Source organism: Melospiza georgiana, chromosome 2 (genome assembly GCF_028018845.1).
Source record: "Melospiza georgiana isolate bMelGeo1 chromosome 2, bMelGeo1.pri, whole genome shotgun sequence".
Taxonomy (NCBI): domain Eukaryota; kingdom Metazoa; phylum Chordata; class Aves; order Passeriformes; family Passerellidae; genus Melospiza; species Melospiza georgiana.
The window spans coordinates 33,430,155-33,449,160 of NC_080431.1; the positions used below are offsets into that span (position 1 = coordinate 33,430,155).

Genomic DNA, 19,006 nt, shown 5'->3' on the forward strand with positions numbered 1-19,006 from the left:
ATCACTACTTTATTTTTGTTTATTAATTTTATTGCTGTAGGAGTTGCATTGAGAGCAAGAACTGCTGCACACTAGGAGCTTTTTAAGGATATTTTTGTCAGTGTACTGGACAGAACCTCTTAAGTGCATGTCTGGTGAGTGTATTGATCTCAGAGACTGGCTCCTGCCAGGTGGGTAATAAATGCTCAGCTGTGACAGTGTTGAAAGTCTAACAGCCAGACCACCTCTACAACCACCTCTGGTGTAATGATGGGGAAAGGATTAGAGAGCAAATAAGGACCATTCACTCTTTAAAACAATTAAATAATTAATTTTGCATGCAAAAAGGCTATTAGGAAGCAAACCCTTCCCCACTTGCCACTCAGATGTTTTTAGTGCAAGCGCTGAAGTTCAGCAGTTGGCAGGTGGAATCTCCACCCCAAATTTACCACAAATTACCACATTTATTAATTTTTGTTAATGGTACATCTCTGTCCTCTGTGCTTCCAGTTAGTTTTCCACTGCTACTGCTTTAATGGAAAGTATTATCTTGCAGTGAATTAAATAAAAGAGAAGAGGTTTCCTCTTTTATTTATCATCTGTTTACAGGGTTTTGATTAAAAGAATAAATGTGTTTCTCCAGCCACCTCAGCTAAAACAACACCATCAATTTCTCAAAGCTCATAAAAGACTTGGAGAAATAAATCTGAGGCATTCACTCTCCTGACAAGCTGCCAGAACCTTGCTTTCACACTGGCATTTTTTCTGCCCTTGATGTCATGTGCAAAACACGAGGATTTGTGCCGTGCTAATCCCTCTAATGAGGGCTTCTCCCAACCTCTATATAAACCCTGCTCAAAGCTGTGGCTGCTGGGCAGGCACCACAGAGTCAAAGCACCCATTTTTGAGCTGCATTTGAGGCAATTAGAGGCTGGGATTAAACAAACACCCAGCACCAGCATCCTCAGCATCAAGGGTTATTATCCTGGTTGGCTGGGGCATGGAGCTGTGGTGAGGCCAGGTTGTCCCACAGTTGTCCCACATCTCCCTGCTCTTTGCAGCCAGGTCCAGCAGGGAGGCACAGCCTTCAGGCAGCAGTAATGGGAGCCCTGAGGTTGCTTTTCTGGGCTGGGCTGGGCTACCTGAGCTGCTGCTGTCCCCCACAGGCACAGGCACAGTTTCCCCGTGCCTGCATGACGGTGGAAGCCCTTCGCCTGAAACGCTGCTGCCCGCCCCTGGGGACAGAGCCAGGCAATATCTGCGGGTCCCTGCAGGGCAGGGGACAGTGTGAGGGGGTGCAGGCAGACACTCAGCCCTGGAGTGGCCCCTACACTCTCCAAAATGTGGATGACCGTGAACGGTGGCCCCTCAAGTTCTTCAACCGCAGCTGTCACTGCACAGGTGAGATGGGTGCTGGGGGGAGGGGGTGGGGATGGAGGGGTCTGCTAACCTTGCTCCAAAGGCCAGAGACATTCCTGGTGGTATAAGGCATCAAGAAGGCTTCAAATATTACTATTATCTGAAAAGTTCTTCCATATTCATGATACTGTTAGTACTTCTTCAGAGCATCAGGGTCAAAGAAGTATTTTCTCTCATGTGAACATTTTGTGTTTTCCTCTTTGCCCATGGAGCTGTCCCTGTAGCCAGCAGTCCCCTTTCTCCACAGGGTTTTGGACCCTTCAGTGCTGCTTTCAAACCTCTATCACTGCTGCTCACAGTGCACTGAACCTGGATCACCGTGCATTGTGTGAAGCTTTATTTCACGTGGACAAGTACTTTGCAGCATGACATAGCCCTGTGCTCTAAAAGTCTCTCCATGTCAGGCTAGGGTATTTCCAGGTTTGTTAACTAAATTTATGTCTTCCACTGATCCAAAATGTGTCTGTGCAACCACCAAAGAGGCCATACCATCCTTTTCCTCCTCATCTCCAGCTGCTACTTCTCACTGAATGCTTGAGGTGAAATGGATCTGGGAGGAGATGTGCTTGAAGGCCACCCTGGCCAAAGGGATAAGATTCTAATGAAACCACTTCCCTAATGCTGGCAGGAGGCAGTGAGCAGGAAGGCGAGCTCAGGGCACAATAAGGTGACAGGACCTTTTCTCAGCAGCAGCCCTGGCTGAAGAGGGGTTAAAATGAGCAGGAACTGCACCTCAGCCCAGACTTCTGTGCAGGGCGGGCAGGAGATGGCACCACTAGTAGGACAAAAGGCACATCCCAGGCACTGAAATCTCTTTCTAGGCACATTTCAAATGAAACTTGGGATTTCTTGTTGAAAACATCAAGTTGTTTGAATTTTCTAACATGAGAAGAATAAACTGCTCTGCATCAGCCTGATTCTTAGACCGAGCTGAATTGTTTTATCTGAAATGTATAGCTCAGCTCACACCACCAAGAAAGCCCAGATCAATCTGGGAAGGCAGCACTGCAGAGAATTTCAGCCAAAGAGGTTAAATTTTCCAGTGCAGTTATCAACTGGAAACAGAAAGGTAGTGGCAGATGACTTAAATGGATTCATGGTGTTACCAAAACTCCTCAAAAAAATAACAACAGACTTAATAGTATACATCAATTTTTATCTCTTTCTTTGACTGGATTTCAAATGCTTGTGCAAAAGGACTTTTCAAGATGGTTTGCAAACAAAAAGAAATTGGAGGCACGTTTTTTTTTTAAAGGTTCTTATATACCTCCAAAACTTAAGTCAGGTGTCACATACAGACACAGATCCTGGGTCTCAAGAACACTGGAGCACATTGGCATACATCAATATTTATTCAGTTAAATTCATTAAAGCATCAAAATCTGGGAGTAAATTGAAGAGCATTGGAGGCAGACATGCTCTGCACAGGCAGACATTAATTTGCTTGTCCAGGTAGAGATAAGCACTGGTATTTGATATTTGCAGGACTGGATTCCAAGTTATGTGAGCAGAATGTAGTGTCCTTTCCTTCAGCTTTGCTTCTTCTGAGCTGGCTGCTCCCCTTGGCTCCTTAAATCCCTTGGATTCCTCTTTCTCCTTGCAGTTTTTAAAAAAATCTAAATATACCAGTGATAAAACAGCAAGTGAAATGCATCCTTAAGCGTGATTTTCAGAAAGTTTTCCTAGGCTGTACTCTGCTTGATGCTGTACACAAAACATTTCTGGGGGAATGCTAAGAAGTTCACAGCTGTGTGGGATTTGAATTAGGTCTGATGCTTTTACAATGCTGGTGATCATGTCTCCTAGTCTATTAGGGGGTTTTTGTGGTTTTTTTCCACTTAGTTTAATAAACTGGTTGGTTGTCTGCACACCAGCTGTAAGTGGCATGATGTGGTATTTATTAGGCATCCAGAGCTATGCTGCCTGTGTAACATAATGCTGGGTAACACGGGGTAACAGGAATTAAATATGCCCATTCAAAGGGGCATGGAACAGCACATATTTCTGCTAATACGGTGTCTTATCTTCCAAGCTGCAAACTGCCTGCCTGGAATGGTTCCTGGATTGTGCAAACTCCAACCCCACCAAGGCTCTTTCTAGCACTTTAACAAATTAAACTGCTGTGTTCCATCTTTATAGTTTAGAATGATCAGCTATGGGAAATCCTACAACCATGTAGCTGATTATTTGGTTAAACAGTGCCAACTGAACTTGTCACATAGCTGATGGCTATATGGTAAGGAAACTGGAGGAATGGTAAGGAACAGGGGCTGAGATTTTCCAATGGTGGGATTCTGGAGTTTTCACAATAAATTTTGCTTTTTGCTAAAATCTTAGTATCTAAGGAGAAAAGAAACAGAAAATTTTTCCATTTGTTGAAGCTGTTCACTGAGGAAAAATACATTAGCATCAAATTTATCCAGGTCTGGGTACTGAATATTTATGGACCCCCCTTCCTCCCAAACAGCCTAACAAACCAAAAAGAAAAAAGAAGATCCCAAACACAAATGTAGACGAATGGCTATAATGGGATCAGATTTTTCCCCCCCATTTTTAGGCTTCACCAGATAATATGCATGAGTTTTTCTTTAATTGAGGACAAATAGAACAGGATTAGAACAAAAGAAAGCTCCAGCTTTGCTTCCCACTTTTTGTGCCCTGGGCCATGGTCAACAAGCAATTGCAGGTTTGTCATCAGGATGCTGCACGTTTCCTTCCATGTGTTGTTTGCAGCAAAAATATAATCTCTGTAAAAAGATATGGGGTTATGGCATGAATGTAGTTGGAAGGTAGCAAAGAATTTTTAGTTCTTGACTAATTTCAGTTTTGAATACATTGAATGTGTTCTACAATTGGTTTGGGTGCCCCTCATATTATTCAATCTATATAAATTCTTAAACTGAAATGACCTGACAGATCCTGACAGTGTGCAGTACGTGTGAAGGGGAACGTGCTCATTTGTTTTCAAGAAGGTGTATGTGTTCAATTAGACCAAGGGATGGATACGTGAGTCCAACCTTGAATTTTGGGACTTGTAAGTGTTAACACTACAAAGCAGTGTTTCAGTGAGATAGTTAAATTTAGTTTAGAAGAAAACTATTTTAGAAGACTTGGGAATTAAATGCTATTTTGAGTTCTAAACGATAACATTGTACTGCTGGGATAGCAGTAGATAGATATACAGATCTGGTATAGCATTTTAAAAACTCAGTACAGAAGACTATTGTGAAAAACCACTGCAGTCATGTGGTGGCTAGTACAGATTGTGACTGTGATTAAACAATGACGTAGTTTGAGTTCACTGAGGAATTAAACATAATTATAATTTTTTTTTTCTGCTTCCACTTTCTAAGGTTTACATATGGGCATGTGCTGAACATTACTCTATTTTTAATAGAAACTTTTTGAGAAAAAAAAAAATCCTTTTGAATTCCTGTGCAATACATTCAAGCTGGGGACAGATGATTTACATCTATTCTTTAGCTGTAATCAAATTATCAGTTAAGCGGTGTAGCTGATATGATGGCTAACCCATGAGGTAAAAATTGGGCTTTTGAAGTAGTTATAAAATACATTTAATTTATTTGTTGTAGAGTAATGTGCCTGTGGGGTAGTACTAAATTATAGCCATGCCTTGATGACCCTATTAAATCCAGTGTAGGTACAGATCTTCCACATCATGCAGCCTGTGAGAGTGCCCAAATGAAGAGCTAGAAAGGAGAGAAGAGCTAACCATTTGTCCCACATGGTAGCAGTCCTGATCCCAGCCTTGAGAAATTGCAGTATGCAGGTGTTTCAAATTTAATGTTACTCCTGTTTCAGTGCAATAGCTAAAGAAGTCTGAAAGGGAGTCCTTTCTCCCCATCCCATAAATGATGGGCATTAAAACTGGTCTCTAGAGAAGGAAGAGGCATGGCAGCTGCCTGGGTGTCATCTTGGTGCACTAAAACAAGGCAGAAGATGGTAAGTGTTGAGTGGGTGCATTTTTACTGAAAAAAATTACACTGAGTTGATGGAGTTATTAATTTGTGTTATGCTTGGTGACTTAAGGCCAGCCATATGTTATGAAGCAGAAAATCCATGAGCTCAGGCAACCCCCAGGCTTGAGATACAGCAACAGTGGTGTGTCGTGACTGGTGTTAGCATACAACAGTGATGTGTATGTGTATGTCAGGTCATAAGAAGTGTATTTTTGTCAGTGCCATGCCCATGGATTGACCCAGTGGGAGAAGCAGCATGGCCATAGTGCCTACAGAAACAGTCTTGACTGAGTAAGTGCACTTTAAGTGTTGCTGAGATTGGGTACAGAAGAAGGCAGCTCTCCAGGCATGTGATCCTATCTCCAGACATAAGGGTTAATGGAGAACACACAGATGATATTTTGACAGTGGACATTCCTGGAAACAGTGGAACAAGCTGGGAGCATCCAACAGTGATAAGATCTCCTTCCTGTGTACCAGAATGACCTCCCAGGCTATATTCTCTGGAAACCACAAGAGATGATAAGAATCTCTGTTGTCCCTTTGTCCCTGGCAGAGCTTCAGGAGGGTTGTGCACTGAGTTCCTATGTGTTAATCACCGAAGGTGAAAAGATGCTAAGGCATGAATCCTTGCATGTTCCTAGAGTTCCTGTGTGCAAAAGGATCTTGAAAGGGTCTCACTGCCTTACTGAAAATATCTACTGAGCACTATATCCTGCTATCAGGAGGCTATTTTCCCTGCTCTTGTAGAGCTGTACCATTGGAGTCCACCATCACTAGCATAGCAGACAGGGAAGTTAAATTGTAAGAGACCAGCATTTCACAATGCTGTCATGTGGGAAGTGCACATGGCAGTGAGTGAACTTTCTGGAAACAGTAATGCATAATTTCCAGTTCAGTGGCCTGGGAGAGCTTTAGAAATAAATGTTGAAAAAATGGTTTGGGTGGGTCATAAAAAAGCTGGGTCTGATTACTGCAGTAATTTCTCTTTGAATTATGGGAAATCCCACAGACCTCCATCATTTTCTTGCCATTTCAGCTGCCGCATAGCGACAGTCCTGTGATGCATGGAGCATGTTGAAAGAAAATGACAAAAAGCAAGTTTTGATATAATTAAGTTTTGTGGTTTTGTGTGTTTCTGACAATGGAACATTGCCAAATAGACCTGAGGACGTGACAAAATTGTTCAACACAATTGGCATAAATATTGCAGTGTGAAATACCACTTTGCCTGGAAATTGTCTCCTGTTTGCAAATCTCCACTGCAGTTATCCTCACTTAGTAAAAGCTCATGTCCCATTGAAAAGTGACTGAGGAAGTGATGGAAAGAATGGAACCCTTGGATTCCTTCATAGATAGGATGGTTAAGGGAGAAAATCCTGCAGAGCATCAATTGGGTATAATTAGCACCTGCCCAAGGGAAACAGGTGACAAGTCATTGGCCCACCTGGCTCCAGATACAGTTGGAAAAAAGCTTTGGAAAAAATTATCTTCCCATGAAGATAATTCATCATTACAAGCTTTTGCAAATTTCTTGTCAGAGCCTGAGGAGGTTCATAGAGTATACCTAAAATACAGATATTGTCTGATAAAATTATTTTAGGCATCAAGACCTGCAGATTCAAAGGGCCCTTCCTGAGAGAGGAATAGGCACCATCAGAGCCTCAACAAGTCACTGCGAGTGTCTTGTTCTGGTACCAACCCAGACAGCACAAACCTGGTCCTGCACTGCCTCTGGTTCTGTTAGTGATGTATTTCAATATGTTGCTTATCCAGCATTGTGAGTACAGGCGTCCCTTAAATGACTGGAGGAATAACTGCAAGTCTCAAAAGGGGTTATTGACAGATCTTTTCATGGTTAATTCCTGCTTTTTCCTCCTTTTAAGGATTGAATTGTACCTGAGTGTGAGGGGGCCAACAGGTACTTTCCAAAAGTTCGTGGTCCATGATTGGAACTTGAGCAGTACACATGGCCTAATTCGGCAATGTTGCAAGATATTCTTGATATTTGTCATCTGGCCAGTTCAGGCTGGAGTATGTGATGGGACTAGCTATGTAGTAGTTAGGCTGAGTCATGAAGAATGAACAAGGCACAGATAGCGGAGTACACTGAGTTGATAGCAGTAATTGTGCTGTTCTGATGGGACCCTGAGGATACTGTGATCAAATAAATCTTCCATGTTGCTCACCCGCCCATATCCATATGATCCACACAATCTGCTTTGTTTCACATAACTGTAACCTACTTGCTTTATCTGGTGTACATCTTCATCCCCTTTAGCCAGTGCAGACCCCTGGCTTTGGGTGCCTTCCCTCACAGTTGGAATATGGCAGCTGAATCCAGCTGCTTCTGCTTGCTTCATGACAAAATGTAAGCCATATATCTGGAGAATGCCCTCATGGGACGCCATTGGGATGTGCATGATCCAAAATCTCATTGGAGCCTTCATGCTTGTGGTCCCCAAACTGAGCACTGATCCTCAGCTTCATGTAAACTTAGAGATCTCAGGGGCTCTGAAGCAACCATAACCAACTTACATTTGGTCCAAACTCTGCAGTAAGAACCCCCACATATTCTTGGCAGGTCTCACAGGAGTCTGCCACAGATGTTTACATTTCAGCAGCTCTTACCCTAAAAGTCAGACATAAGCTTCAGAGCCCTGTTGGTAACAGCCCTTGTAATCTTGAATTTGATAATAAGCCCTGTAACCCCCAACAATCTGAAATCTTGCTTTAATGTTAATTGCTCTTCTGGTCATAGGCTAATGCCTACAGCCTGAAGACATCTGCCCATCTGGGAACATTTCATAAGTCACTTCCTCATCCCCATGTTAGTTCAGCACCAATATGTGTGGTGAGCAGTGAGATTCTGTGGCATTTTGGAAAACAGTTGTCATGGTTGTTGTGGAATGGGTGTGTGGGGAGTTGCGGGGGGAGGTTGAGAACAGGTTAAAGAGTCAGTGCAGATTTTTGATAGCAGTGTGGAGAGCCCTGTTGCCATCTGCTCCCTCTGTCCCTGGCAGGAGTGCCCCGTGTCCCACAGTGCTGCAGCCTGCCAGCGCACAGGCAGGGGGCAGGTGTGTACTGCAGGAATGGCTGGTTGTTCCCTGGCTCCCCCAGAAACGGGGGAGCAAGATCCAGTAGGGCCTTCCTGCTGCTGCCAGCTGTCTGCCACAGCTTGCAAGAGGCCACACTTAAAGCAAGCTCTGCTTTCCTGGGCTCTCCCATCTCATCAGAGAGTCTGAGCTAATATCCTAGAGCAGGCCTGATTACTTGCCTTAGGAGTGATGCCAGCAGGGAATGACACTACTGCAGTGCTTCACAGGCTGTTATTGCAGCACTATTTAATAATGCTTAAAGCGTGACCAGCAGCAACCCTGGTGCTTTTCTTGGTTTGTGCTGGGCCCCAGATACACTGTTAAGAGGCACTAGTTTCACATAAGTTCTGTTCTTAATAGAACTGTTTTGTTTAGGGATTTTTTTTTTCTGTGCTTAAGGATCCATGTGAACTGACCCTGTTTTGGGTTTGATCCTGGAAGTAGAGGAGTGCTTGAAAGCCAGTCGAGCAAAGCACTTCATCACCAGCTTAACCTCAATTGCTCAGCTCTCTGTTCAGCCAGAGTCCTCACGTGCCTGAGGGCTTTGCAGAGCTCTGAGCACCTCAGGGCGTCAAGCCCATTACCCAGCACTTCCCCAGCTGGCTGACTGTGATTCTTGGCTCTGCTGTGGCTCTGGGAATCGAGCCAGTCATCATTCTGGTTAGTCAATTGGCAAAGCCACAAGTCTGCTCGGCTGCTGTCCTTTCCAGGAACTGGCATCTCTGGGGAAGAAGAGCACTAATTCGTCATTCTTCTGCATTGCACTGCTAGTTTTCCCTGATTCATAATGTCATGACTGATTGTTCCCTCTCGATCCAGGAAACTTTGGTGGGTACAACTGTGGTGAATGCAAGTTTGGCTGGACCGGCCCCGAATGCAACAGGAGGAAGCCAGCAGTTGTCAGGAAGGACATCCACTCCCTGACAGCAGAGGAGAGAGAGCAGTTCTTTGATGCTCTAGACCGTGCCAAGACAACCATTCACCCGGACTATGTCATTGCGACTCAGCACTGGAGAAGTCTGCTTGGTCCAAGTGGAGATGAACCACAGATTGCCAACTGCAGTATCTATAACTACTTTGTCTGGCTTCATTACTACTCAGTCAGAGACACGCTCTTGGGTGAGTGCTTTTCTTTTCCAATGGGCTCTGCAGGTAAAGAAAAGGGTGAAAATGCCACTGCTGAACAAGGGTTCCAGTAGCAGGCAGTGAGCTGTGGAGTGAAATTTGGTGGTGAGAAGCTGGTGGCCATCAGTACTCAAGGGAGGTGTCCTTTGGACCTGCCATGGTCTGGTCCCCACACCCCCTGGCAGCTGGAGCACACAAGTTGCACTCCTGGTGCATCTTCAGTCTGACAGGGAGCACTGCAGAATCTTTACCTGAGTGAACTGAAGTGTGGTCAGGCAGCGACTGACTTCAAAAAGATGTTCCCAATCCATAGGACAAGGTAGGAAAGGGGGTCTGCAGTGGTGAAGGCACAGGCCATGCAGAGATTTTTAGGACCAGAGGGCTAATGCTTTCTGTGGCTTTCAGCAAGTCACCAAGTCCCCACCAAGGGTGGGATTTCCCTGACTAACCACAGTAACCTTTCAAAACTTAGCTTAGAGGTTTGGGTATCTAACCCCATGCTTGCTCCCAAATTCAGATTCCTAGGCCTCACTGCTTTTCTAGACAGAAGTACCTATACCAGCCCCATTTCACAAAGCCTACTTGTAGGAGGTGCACCAACCAGTATGGCTTTTCTACCTGGCAGTCCCATGTGCAAGCTGAGCAGCCCATATCTATCTCCTTGCTGAAGGGTGACTGCAGTGGGAATCATCCAGTTTGCCCCTCTGACACAGCTCACTTTTACAGGGCTGAAGGAGGCAGCCTCTGGCCTAGCAGGAGCAAAGGCTCTTCAGGGGACAGGACAGAGATGTGGAAAGGGAAAGGGGAAACTTCTAGTGCTGCTGCAATGGTGCATATAAATGCATATATGGGTTGAAGGTTTCTACAGTGATAAACAAATCCATACGTGGTTTGAAGCCTCTCACTTCTCACCCAGCAAAAGCACTATGCAAGAAATAACAAGCAGAATTTGAAGAAATTTGGCAAAGGATTCAGGATTACTATTGGCATGGAAAATGCTGAGGTTCTCTTGATAGATGTATGGTGTAAGTCTTGCAGCTGAGCAAGAGAATGAGGTAATGCACATATTAGCCAGGAAATAGGGTTTTAGAAAGTAAAATAGCTTTTAAAAATCAAAATCCACCAAAGTGAGAAGAAATCTTCACAATATCCAGCTTTTTAGGGAATGTGAAGTTTTGATAAGCATTGAAGCAAATATCCACAGAGGAGTTTGTTTCACTTGTCCCAAGTAAGCTTATGTGATGTAGCTTCTGATGTGTTCACTCTTTTTAAAGATGCAGAGCTGAAGGTTCTTGTTTAACTCCACTCCAGGCTGGAAGGAAGTGCTGTCTTTCTCTCCAGCCTTGTTTGATGCCTAAATGCTATTTTTATCTTCCCTTTGTAGGTCCTGGCCGCCCCTTCAAAGGTATTGATTTCTCCCACCAAGGACCTGCCTTTGTTACTTGGCATAGGTACCACTTGCTGTGGCTGGAGAGGGAACTGCAGGTTAGTTGAACAGCCTTTTCTTTTCCTTGCACAGCTTCTCCCTTTTGCTCTGTCACTTTGTTGAGCCAGCCAAGGGTAAGCTACCTCCTAGGATAGTTTCTCACCCAAACTCCCAGGAGTATTTGCTCATTGATAATTTGTTTTGTTTTGTTTTAAGTGAAATTAGTGCTTTCTGAGTGCTGAGGGCTGAATGGTTTCTCACCACAAACAGTGATGTGTTATATTGGAGATTTTTTTTCCCTTCATCTCCACAAGAGAGGATAGAAGATGTGAAGTAACAGGATTTATTAATAAAATTGAAGAAACACCTTCATGTAAAACTTGGTAGCAAATATTGTTAATGTTGAAGATGCCATTTCTTTGAAACCAGCTCTAAATATTACTTCCTTTAAATGTGACATAACATACATTTAATACATGTATATATTTAGCAATATGCCTTTTAAACAAATATATATTAACGCGCCTGAGAGTCAGTTGCAGAACCACAGACTCATTTCCATTTGCATGACTTCTATATTGGCAGTGTTGCTGTGTTTCAGCCTTACAGATCTCTAATGAAAATGGTTGCTTATCAAAATAGCTGCAGGATCTTGCTTGTGTGAAATTGTATCTGGCAAGCAAGCACAATCAAATGCACTGTACTCCCCTATTAACACGAGTTCAGATTCCTCCCCAGGGCCAGTTTTCTGGAACGAAAGCCAACCACACGCACAATTTTACCCATTACCCACTTACATCACTCAAAGCCTCTTACTTGCTCAAGGCTCAATTCATTTCTGCTCCTGCTCTCCTGCTTGGTCTCTGAGTTGGCAGAAAGCCTAACATGGCCAAAAGAAGTGCAGTCTCACAGTAGGGAAACTAGTGACAGTGTCTCTGCTTAGACTGATTTAATGCCACAATCTTTTGGAAGGAGTTGGAGCGGCACTGTGAAAAGCAGGTAGTTGCAATGCAGAACGAAAAGCTGAATATTCAGTGAAATGTCCAGTCAAAGAGCTTGAAGGAGTCCCTTCCTTTCTCTTCCCTTTGGAGCTGATTCCAACCTAATGCATTTCTGTCCATTGCAGCGCCTGATGGGCAACGAGTCCTTTGCGCTGCCCTACTGGAATTTCGCCACCGGCAGGAATGAGTGTGACATCTGCACGGACCAGCTCTTCGGGGCACCGCGGCCCGACGACCCGGGCTTGATCAACCTGAGCTCCAGGTTCTCCCGGTGGCAAGTAGTTTGTAACAGGTAGGAGGGCACCCAGGGCAAGCTCACATGTGGACAAAACCTTGCTGTCATTCAGCATCGACAGCATGGGCTGCTCTCTCTCTGTTTGAGTGAGTGATGGGAAAGGAGCCAAGATCATCTTCTTTAAAACTGGAAATTGCCATCAGTTTTTGTGTAGATAGTTCTGTGTAAACTTTCTCATATTGTGGAAGTGTGTTTTTTAAAGATGACTCTTCTAGTACAGAATTTTAGTTGATTTAGCCAATTTATGGCTGCCAAAGTCTGAAGAGTTTCCCAATTGGCAAGTATCTTTCTAAAAAAGAAATGCCTGTGTGTAGTTTCTCTATAACGTACACCCACCTGATCTCAGCAGCAGAAAAACAAAATTGTTTTAGCATACAGGAAGCTAGAGATAGCTGCAAAGTCTGCTACCTTGTTTTGGATGAGGCTTTAACCCTGATATATTTAATGCAGTTTGCGGATTGACTTTGAAATATCTGAGATTTCACATGAAAAACAGCACAGAGCCAGCCAGAGCTTGCTGCCAGCTCCCCGTGGGAATGTGCTGACTCGTGTGAGAGCAGGGCTTTGACAGGGGATTCAGATGCAGGATCAGGGTGCTGTGACATGAAATGCTGTTGGTTACAATACCCATACATCATTCTTCTCTCAGCTCAGGGGCAGTGTGCAGTTAGTCAGACAGAGGTACCAAAAGCTCAGGATTTTTCAAAATAGTCTCTTTTTCTGGATACCTAAAGAGCTATTTGAAATTCCAGCTTTAGGTACCAGCTGGCTTTAAGTCTTTCCCCTACTTTTTCCTCAAAGATAAATAGGGCTTTGGATTTTTCCTTGAAAACTTGAAGTGACTAAACTTTTGTCTCACCAAGGTTAAACTGAGAAGAGCTTTTGTTTACTTCAAAACTTTCTGAAAATGCTGTTTCATTTCACACTGAATAGACCTATGTTTTTGTTTCACCAGTGTTATACTGTTTTCCTTCTTCCTTCTTTCTGTCCCTGGTTTAAAGGGTTTACTCCCCATTAGTTACTGGATAGCCTCTGCATCAGCAGGTTGTTGTTGAAGGCCCTGAAAAAAGAGGATGCAATGCATTGCTCTTGCTTTTCTTCTAAAGTGGATGAGGGATGGCAAGTAAAAAATCTGTTTTCTGTCATTTCTTGCATTTTCTGACCTCACATTTCCTTTCATTTTTTCCTTTTTGTTAAGAGTTAAAAAAAATAGTTTATAATCAGGAGTGAAAGTTTGTCAATTCAAAATTGAAAACTCTGTTTTACATTGCCTGACAAAAAATTCTTCCAAAGCCCTTGGCGGGGGGGACAAGGCATGACGGGAGTTGTGCTTTCTTTTTCTAAAGCTTTTCTAATGCTTTTTCTAAAGCATCCTCTGTGGACAATGAACCTGGTAAATCTTGGTCTAAATGACTGATGGTCCACAGAGGATGCAGGGCCACAGAAAGCCTGCAATGGTGACAGTCCTGCTATAAATTCATCTCCCAGGCTGTGGGAGGTGAACTGAGCTGCCCCAGGAGGTGTCCATCCCAAACCTCTGCTCCCTCATGTATAGCTGAGAGCTCTTTGTACTGCATGAGAAAAAGCCAACAAACAGGCTCACCTTCTCCTGCCTTGTGCTTCTGCCCGTTCCACGCTCAGTTTGGACGACTACAACCGCCTGGTCACGCTGTGCAATGGCACTGATGAGGGGCCCCTGCGGCGGAGGCCGCCCCGCGGCTCCAGCGAGCAGCTGCCCACCGCGGAAGATGTCAGGAGGTGCCTTTCCCTGCAGGAGTTCGACAGACCCCCCTTTTTCCGCAATTCCAGTTTCAGTTTCAGGTTTGTCCTTCGGCTCCTCTAGAGCTGGCTGGGTCATTGGCGCTCTTTATGAGCACATTTGTCAGCAAAACGTGGTTATTGATGGTGCTTTTACCCATCCACAGGAATGCGCTGGAGGGCTTTGATAAACCAGATGGAGCCCTCGACTCGCCGATGCTGAGCCTTCATAACTTGGTTCACTCTTTCCTGAATGGGACCAGTGCTCTCCCTCACGCAGCTGCCAATGATCCCATCTTTGTGGTATGTCTTTTACCCCCAGAGTGATTGACAATGGCTGAGGCTCAAAGGCACCTCTCTCACAAGAGATTTGCGGAACGAATAAAATGAAGTCCCTAAGAAATAGTTCTTTAAATAGAAAAAGAGGAATCCTTTATCTTTTATTGAACACTGCCACACCTGCATAAATGTTGAATTAAAAAGAAAAAAGATCTCAGGGTAAATTTGTAAAATATAAAATAATATTCTAGGAAGAAGAGCTGCTATTCCAAGTCATGCTGCCTTGAATAATTTCATTAGGTAGTATCTAAATCTAATGGCTTATATCACACAACAATAAAACCTTATTTTACAGCAACAGGGTAAGGTGAAAGTGGGGATAGTTATTTTAAAGCAGTAGATTGACGGTATGTTTCTTTGTTTTAAAATTTACAAGCTAAAAGGAAGTCCATCTAATGTCAGGGTATCTTGGGAAATAGAATATTATTTCAGTGGTGCATTGAAATAGTGCTGCACTGCCATGAGCAGCATAAACACCATTGTGCAAAAGCCAGTAGTTAACTCTGTTTATACATCTTTCTCCCATGGAAAATTCATGCAAATTTATTCTCCTCTTTGTTAGATTAAACCACAGTGTTTACATTACATATATAAATTCTTTATATATTATATCTAAATATTATGTAGATACATTTCTTTCTTACCTTTATTTTAAGTTCTCAACTTTTTTTTTTGAGAAATTAGTCCACATACTTTTATAGTGGTCCTTCAGATTTTTTCCTTAATAATTCTTTAATTCCTGCATTAGATTTTTTCTTACTCAGTGAAATTCATTTCACTATGCTGTAATTTTGTACAAAAGATTATTTTCTATAGATTTTCTATAGGATATTTTCCAACTTCTTTCCAGGATTGTAATTAAACAACATGAGCACATCAGAAATTAGATTCAGACATTTGTAATAGTTGTCTGAAACAACTTTCCTGTCTTAGTTAGTTTTAGATCTATAAACTCCCCTGATCAAAGTCATGGGCCCCTGGAGCTGTGGAGTTGGTGGCACATGCTCTAAAATGAGCATGATGGAGTCAAATTTCCTGCAACTTTCCATACTTGTTCAGAGATGAGAAGGATTAAAATAATTTTGAAAGGCACATTCACCTGAATGAGCTCAGTGGCTCCTCACCTGTGGTGATTAACCTGCCCATTTGCTGTCAGCTGGTGTTAAACTGTCTGGTGAGAGGTCTTACTGTGAACAAGCAGCACCAAGTGTGTATAAAGCAAAAGGTCCCATGCAGAAGATCAGTTTAGTGTTCTCATGAGCTTTCCTGATTTCCCATTCTGTGAATCCCATAAACTAGATTACCCTCTTCTCTCTCTTTCAAGAGCTCCAGCCACCTCGTGTGTTTGTTGCGTGTTTTAAAGGTGGTTGATTTCCAAAAGAGCTTAATAAATGTGTGTGCCCACGCCTGGATTTGCAGGTTCTGCACTCCTTTACTGATGCCATCTTTGATGAGTGGATGAAGCGTTTCAAGCCCCCTGACAACGCTTGGCCCGAGGAGCTGGCCCCCATCGGGCACAACCGGCTGTATAACATGGTCCCGTTTTTCCCTCCGGTGACCAACGACGAGCTCTTCCAAACTGCGGAGCAGCTTGGCTACACCTACGCTATCGACCTGCCAGGTATGTCCCAGGATGCTGCTCCTGACCAAGTGATGAGGCAGCTCACATTTGCCATGGCACAGGCATATATCAAATGAGGAACCTGTCCTGGTTTAGGGCAAATTTGGTAGAGAATTTCCAAAGGGGGCCCCTCCAGAAAGCAAACTCACACAGCTCCTCCCCCAACCGGTTCGGGAAAGATTCCTCGGAGAGAAGTGGAAAGAACCCGTTTGTTTAACAGGCACAGCAGCCCCAGCACACAAAATGAACAACACCGGATGACACCACTCTTTCACCGCTCTGGAGGAGATGACAGATTCAGAAAGTCTCTCTTGGGGGTGGTCGCTCTCTTATCAATCCCTCCGGTCCTGGGGCAGCTGCTGCAGCCACAAGGTGCAAACTCTCGGTGTTTCCCAGGTCCCAGTCCCGAGCAGGTTCGAGTGGTTCCAAAAAGGGAAAGGAAAAAACAGTCCAGGGGAAAATTCGGACTGCTTAGCTAAACTAACTAATGAGCAGAAGCAAAGAGCAAGAGCAAAGCAGGAGCAAAGCAGAAGCAAGAACAAGAGCAAAGCGAAAAGCCAAGAAAAGCCACATTATGTACTGCCCCGTCTGTGTGTCCCACCAACCGTGGGAGAGTGGCTGATAACAAAACCAAAACAGAACTCTCACTCTTCAGAGCCAGTCTTGAAGGCACAGAACGTAATATCCAGCACAAACAGAACACATGTATGGGGATACAAGCATCATAACGTCACCCTAGGACAGAACTTTTCACAAAACACACTAGTCTATTCACCTGCTCACTTCCTAACATTAATATTTGGCTACCTGGAGAGACGTACCTGGGTGCTTTTTGGTTTTTTTTGTAAACCTCCAATTTTAAAGATTTTCCATGTCCATAGCTGGGATCTTCCTTAGTATTTGTCTATTCATATGTAATTACCCTTGACATAAATCAGCAGAGACAGAGACAAAATAGCAAGAAAGCAAAGTATTTATGCAGAAAATCCAAATTTTGCAACAAGATATTAAAATATTTGTAAAAGGCAGAAGAGTACGATATGCATGAAAATCATGCTTCAGCTGCTTTTCCAAAGATTAAATCAGAGTAATTTCTTTCTCCATTTCAGTATTACTTTGAGGGGCATAAGGTGCTTATCTAACCTGTGCGGGCAGGAATTTCTTCTAAATGCTTACCATACATCTCTGTTTATAATCTGTGGAGACTGCTTAAAGGTCTATAGACTGCAAAAGATTGAAACCCTTGCCCTCAGGCTGCATTCATGCAGTGGAGCCCTGATTTGTGGAGGCAAGCTAGCTGCTTCTGCGATGCTTTTCTCAGGGGCGTCCCCAGGATTTTACCTGAAAATTCAAACTTTCCCTCTTATGGAGTTAAAGTTTTCCTCCCTTTGTATTACTGTCCCCCTCTCCTGCTTTGCAAATGTGGATGCCCCTTTGGCATGAGGCACCCAGAGAGGAAAAAGAGTAGCTTGTGACTCTGTGGCTTCTGACTCACACCTAAATAAATTTTTAGCTCTATCCCTGTCTGCAAGGCCTATGTTCAGACAATACAGCTTTTACATCCAAATCCTTCTCTTTCAGCTAAAAGAATGACTTGTTAATTGTACTTCAGGTAATCACATTGGAAATAAACATATATTTATACATTGCTGGTTCTTATTTGAAAGGTGATAAAGCAGTAACCAATTCATTTTGGGACTTTACTAATTTTTGGAATGATTGCACTCAGCTTTTTTGAAGACTGCAGATTGGGGCACAAGACTTTTAGCTTTTAGTTGCTTTTATAGTCAGTGTGACATCTCCCTTAGCCATCTGTCTCCTCTAACCCATATATCTAGACAACTTTTAACTAGACAACTTTTAAGTATGTGCAGTCCTCTTCAGAGTTTTTTTTTTTTTTTGTGATTGTTTCATCAAATGTGACTATTGCCATCTCAGTATATGTAGCATTCTTCAGAAAAGGAGGGAAGACAATTTTTACTTCTGAAAGCACAGATGAAAACACAAACATTTAGTCAAGTGGAGCAATGTTATTATAGGAATAAGCAATATTATCTTTGGAGATAATGGTTCTTCAGAAGTGGTTCAAAATCAGCAGATGCGATCTGGAGCTGGTCAGCAGAAGCACACTAAGTAGTGGTTTCAGTTAAAAGTTTGACAGTAGGCTGCTTTGTGGTCTTCAGGAAAATTTGAGGGCTTTCTGTTGACCAAAATAGCTTGGAAGCAGCTGTCTTGAAATGTCACAATAGAAAGAATTTCTTAGTTCATTCATAATTTTGGCCAAATTAGATGAAAGAACGGTCTTTTTGTCTTGTCAGTGTTAATCTTTTCCATTCCCAACAGTTAATTTTGTACAAACTGTTGAAGTTTAAATTCAGCTGTAGACTTCTCTGGCAGGAAGCATCTCCAGCTCTGGTATGTGTCTCAGTTATGTGGTGTGCTTTGAATTTTGCCTGTGGCCAGTAGGTCACTAAGCTGCACAAGTAATTGTAATTATCAGCATGTAGGAATTATTATGTCTTCTGTGTAATTTGCAAAATTGAATTATGTGCAGTCCTCACTTCAGTTGTTTCATATTTCCAGGTTCCCTTGACGAAACCCAAGCATGGGCTGTCATGGTTGGATCCACAATTGGAGGAGCACTTGTAGCTCTGGCTGTGCTTGTTTTGCTGCTTGTGCTTTTCCAGCACCGAAGGCACAGAAGAGGTTTTGAACCCCTGATGAATGTGAGCTTCAGCCCCAAGAAGTACATGGGAGAAGCCTAGTGCCCTCTCTTTCTTTGCTTGCTCTTGTAGGAAGCGACCTTGATTGCCTTACTGGTATCTTAGCTGAGACTTTATCGCACACTCCTCTGGCAGCTGACTAAATTGTTCTCATTCAGGTTTTTCCCGTTATCTTGTGAATTGTAATGCGTGAAGTCTCTGGGTACATATGAGAAAGGCCCAAGTCAGGCTGGATTTTTTCT

At 43.3% G+C, this 19,006-nt stretch overlaps 1 protein-coding gene across 1 annotated transcript; it reads left to right on the forward strand.

Annotated features, from left to right (window-relative positions):
• The first annotated feature begins 1,079 nt into the window (after window positions 1-1,079).
• DCT (dopachrome tautomerase) lies at window positions 1,080-18,806 on the forward strand. The gene is made up of 8 exons (XM_058018315.1): window positions 1,080-1,380; window positions 9,296-9,595; window positions 10,986-11,086; window positions 12,154-12,320; window positions 13,965-14,144; window positions 14,249-14,384; window positions 15,840-16,041; window positions 18,625-18,806. Exons 1-8 carry the CDS (start codon window positions 1,080-1,082, stop codon window positions 18,804-18,806), a joined length of 1,569 nt encoding a protein of 522 aa, XP_057874298.1.
• The last annotated feature ends 200 nt before the right edge of the window (window positions 18,807-19,006 follow it).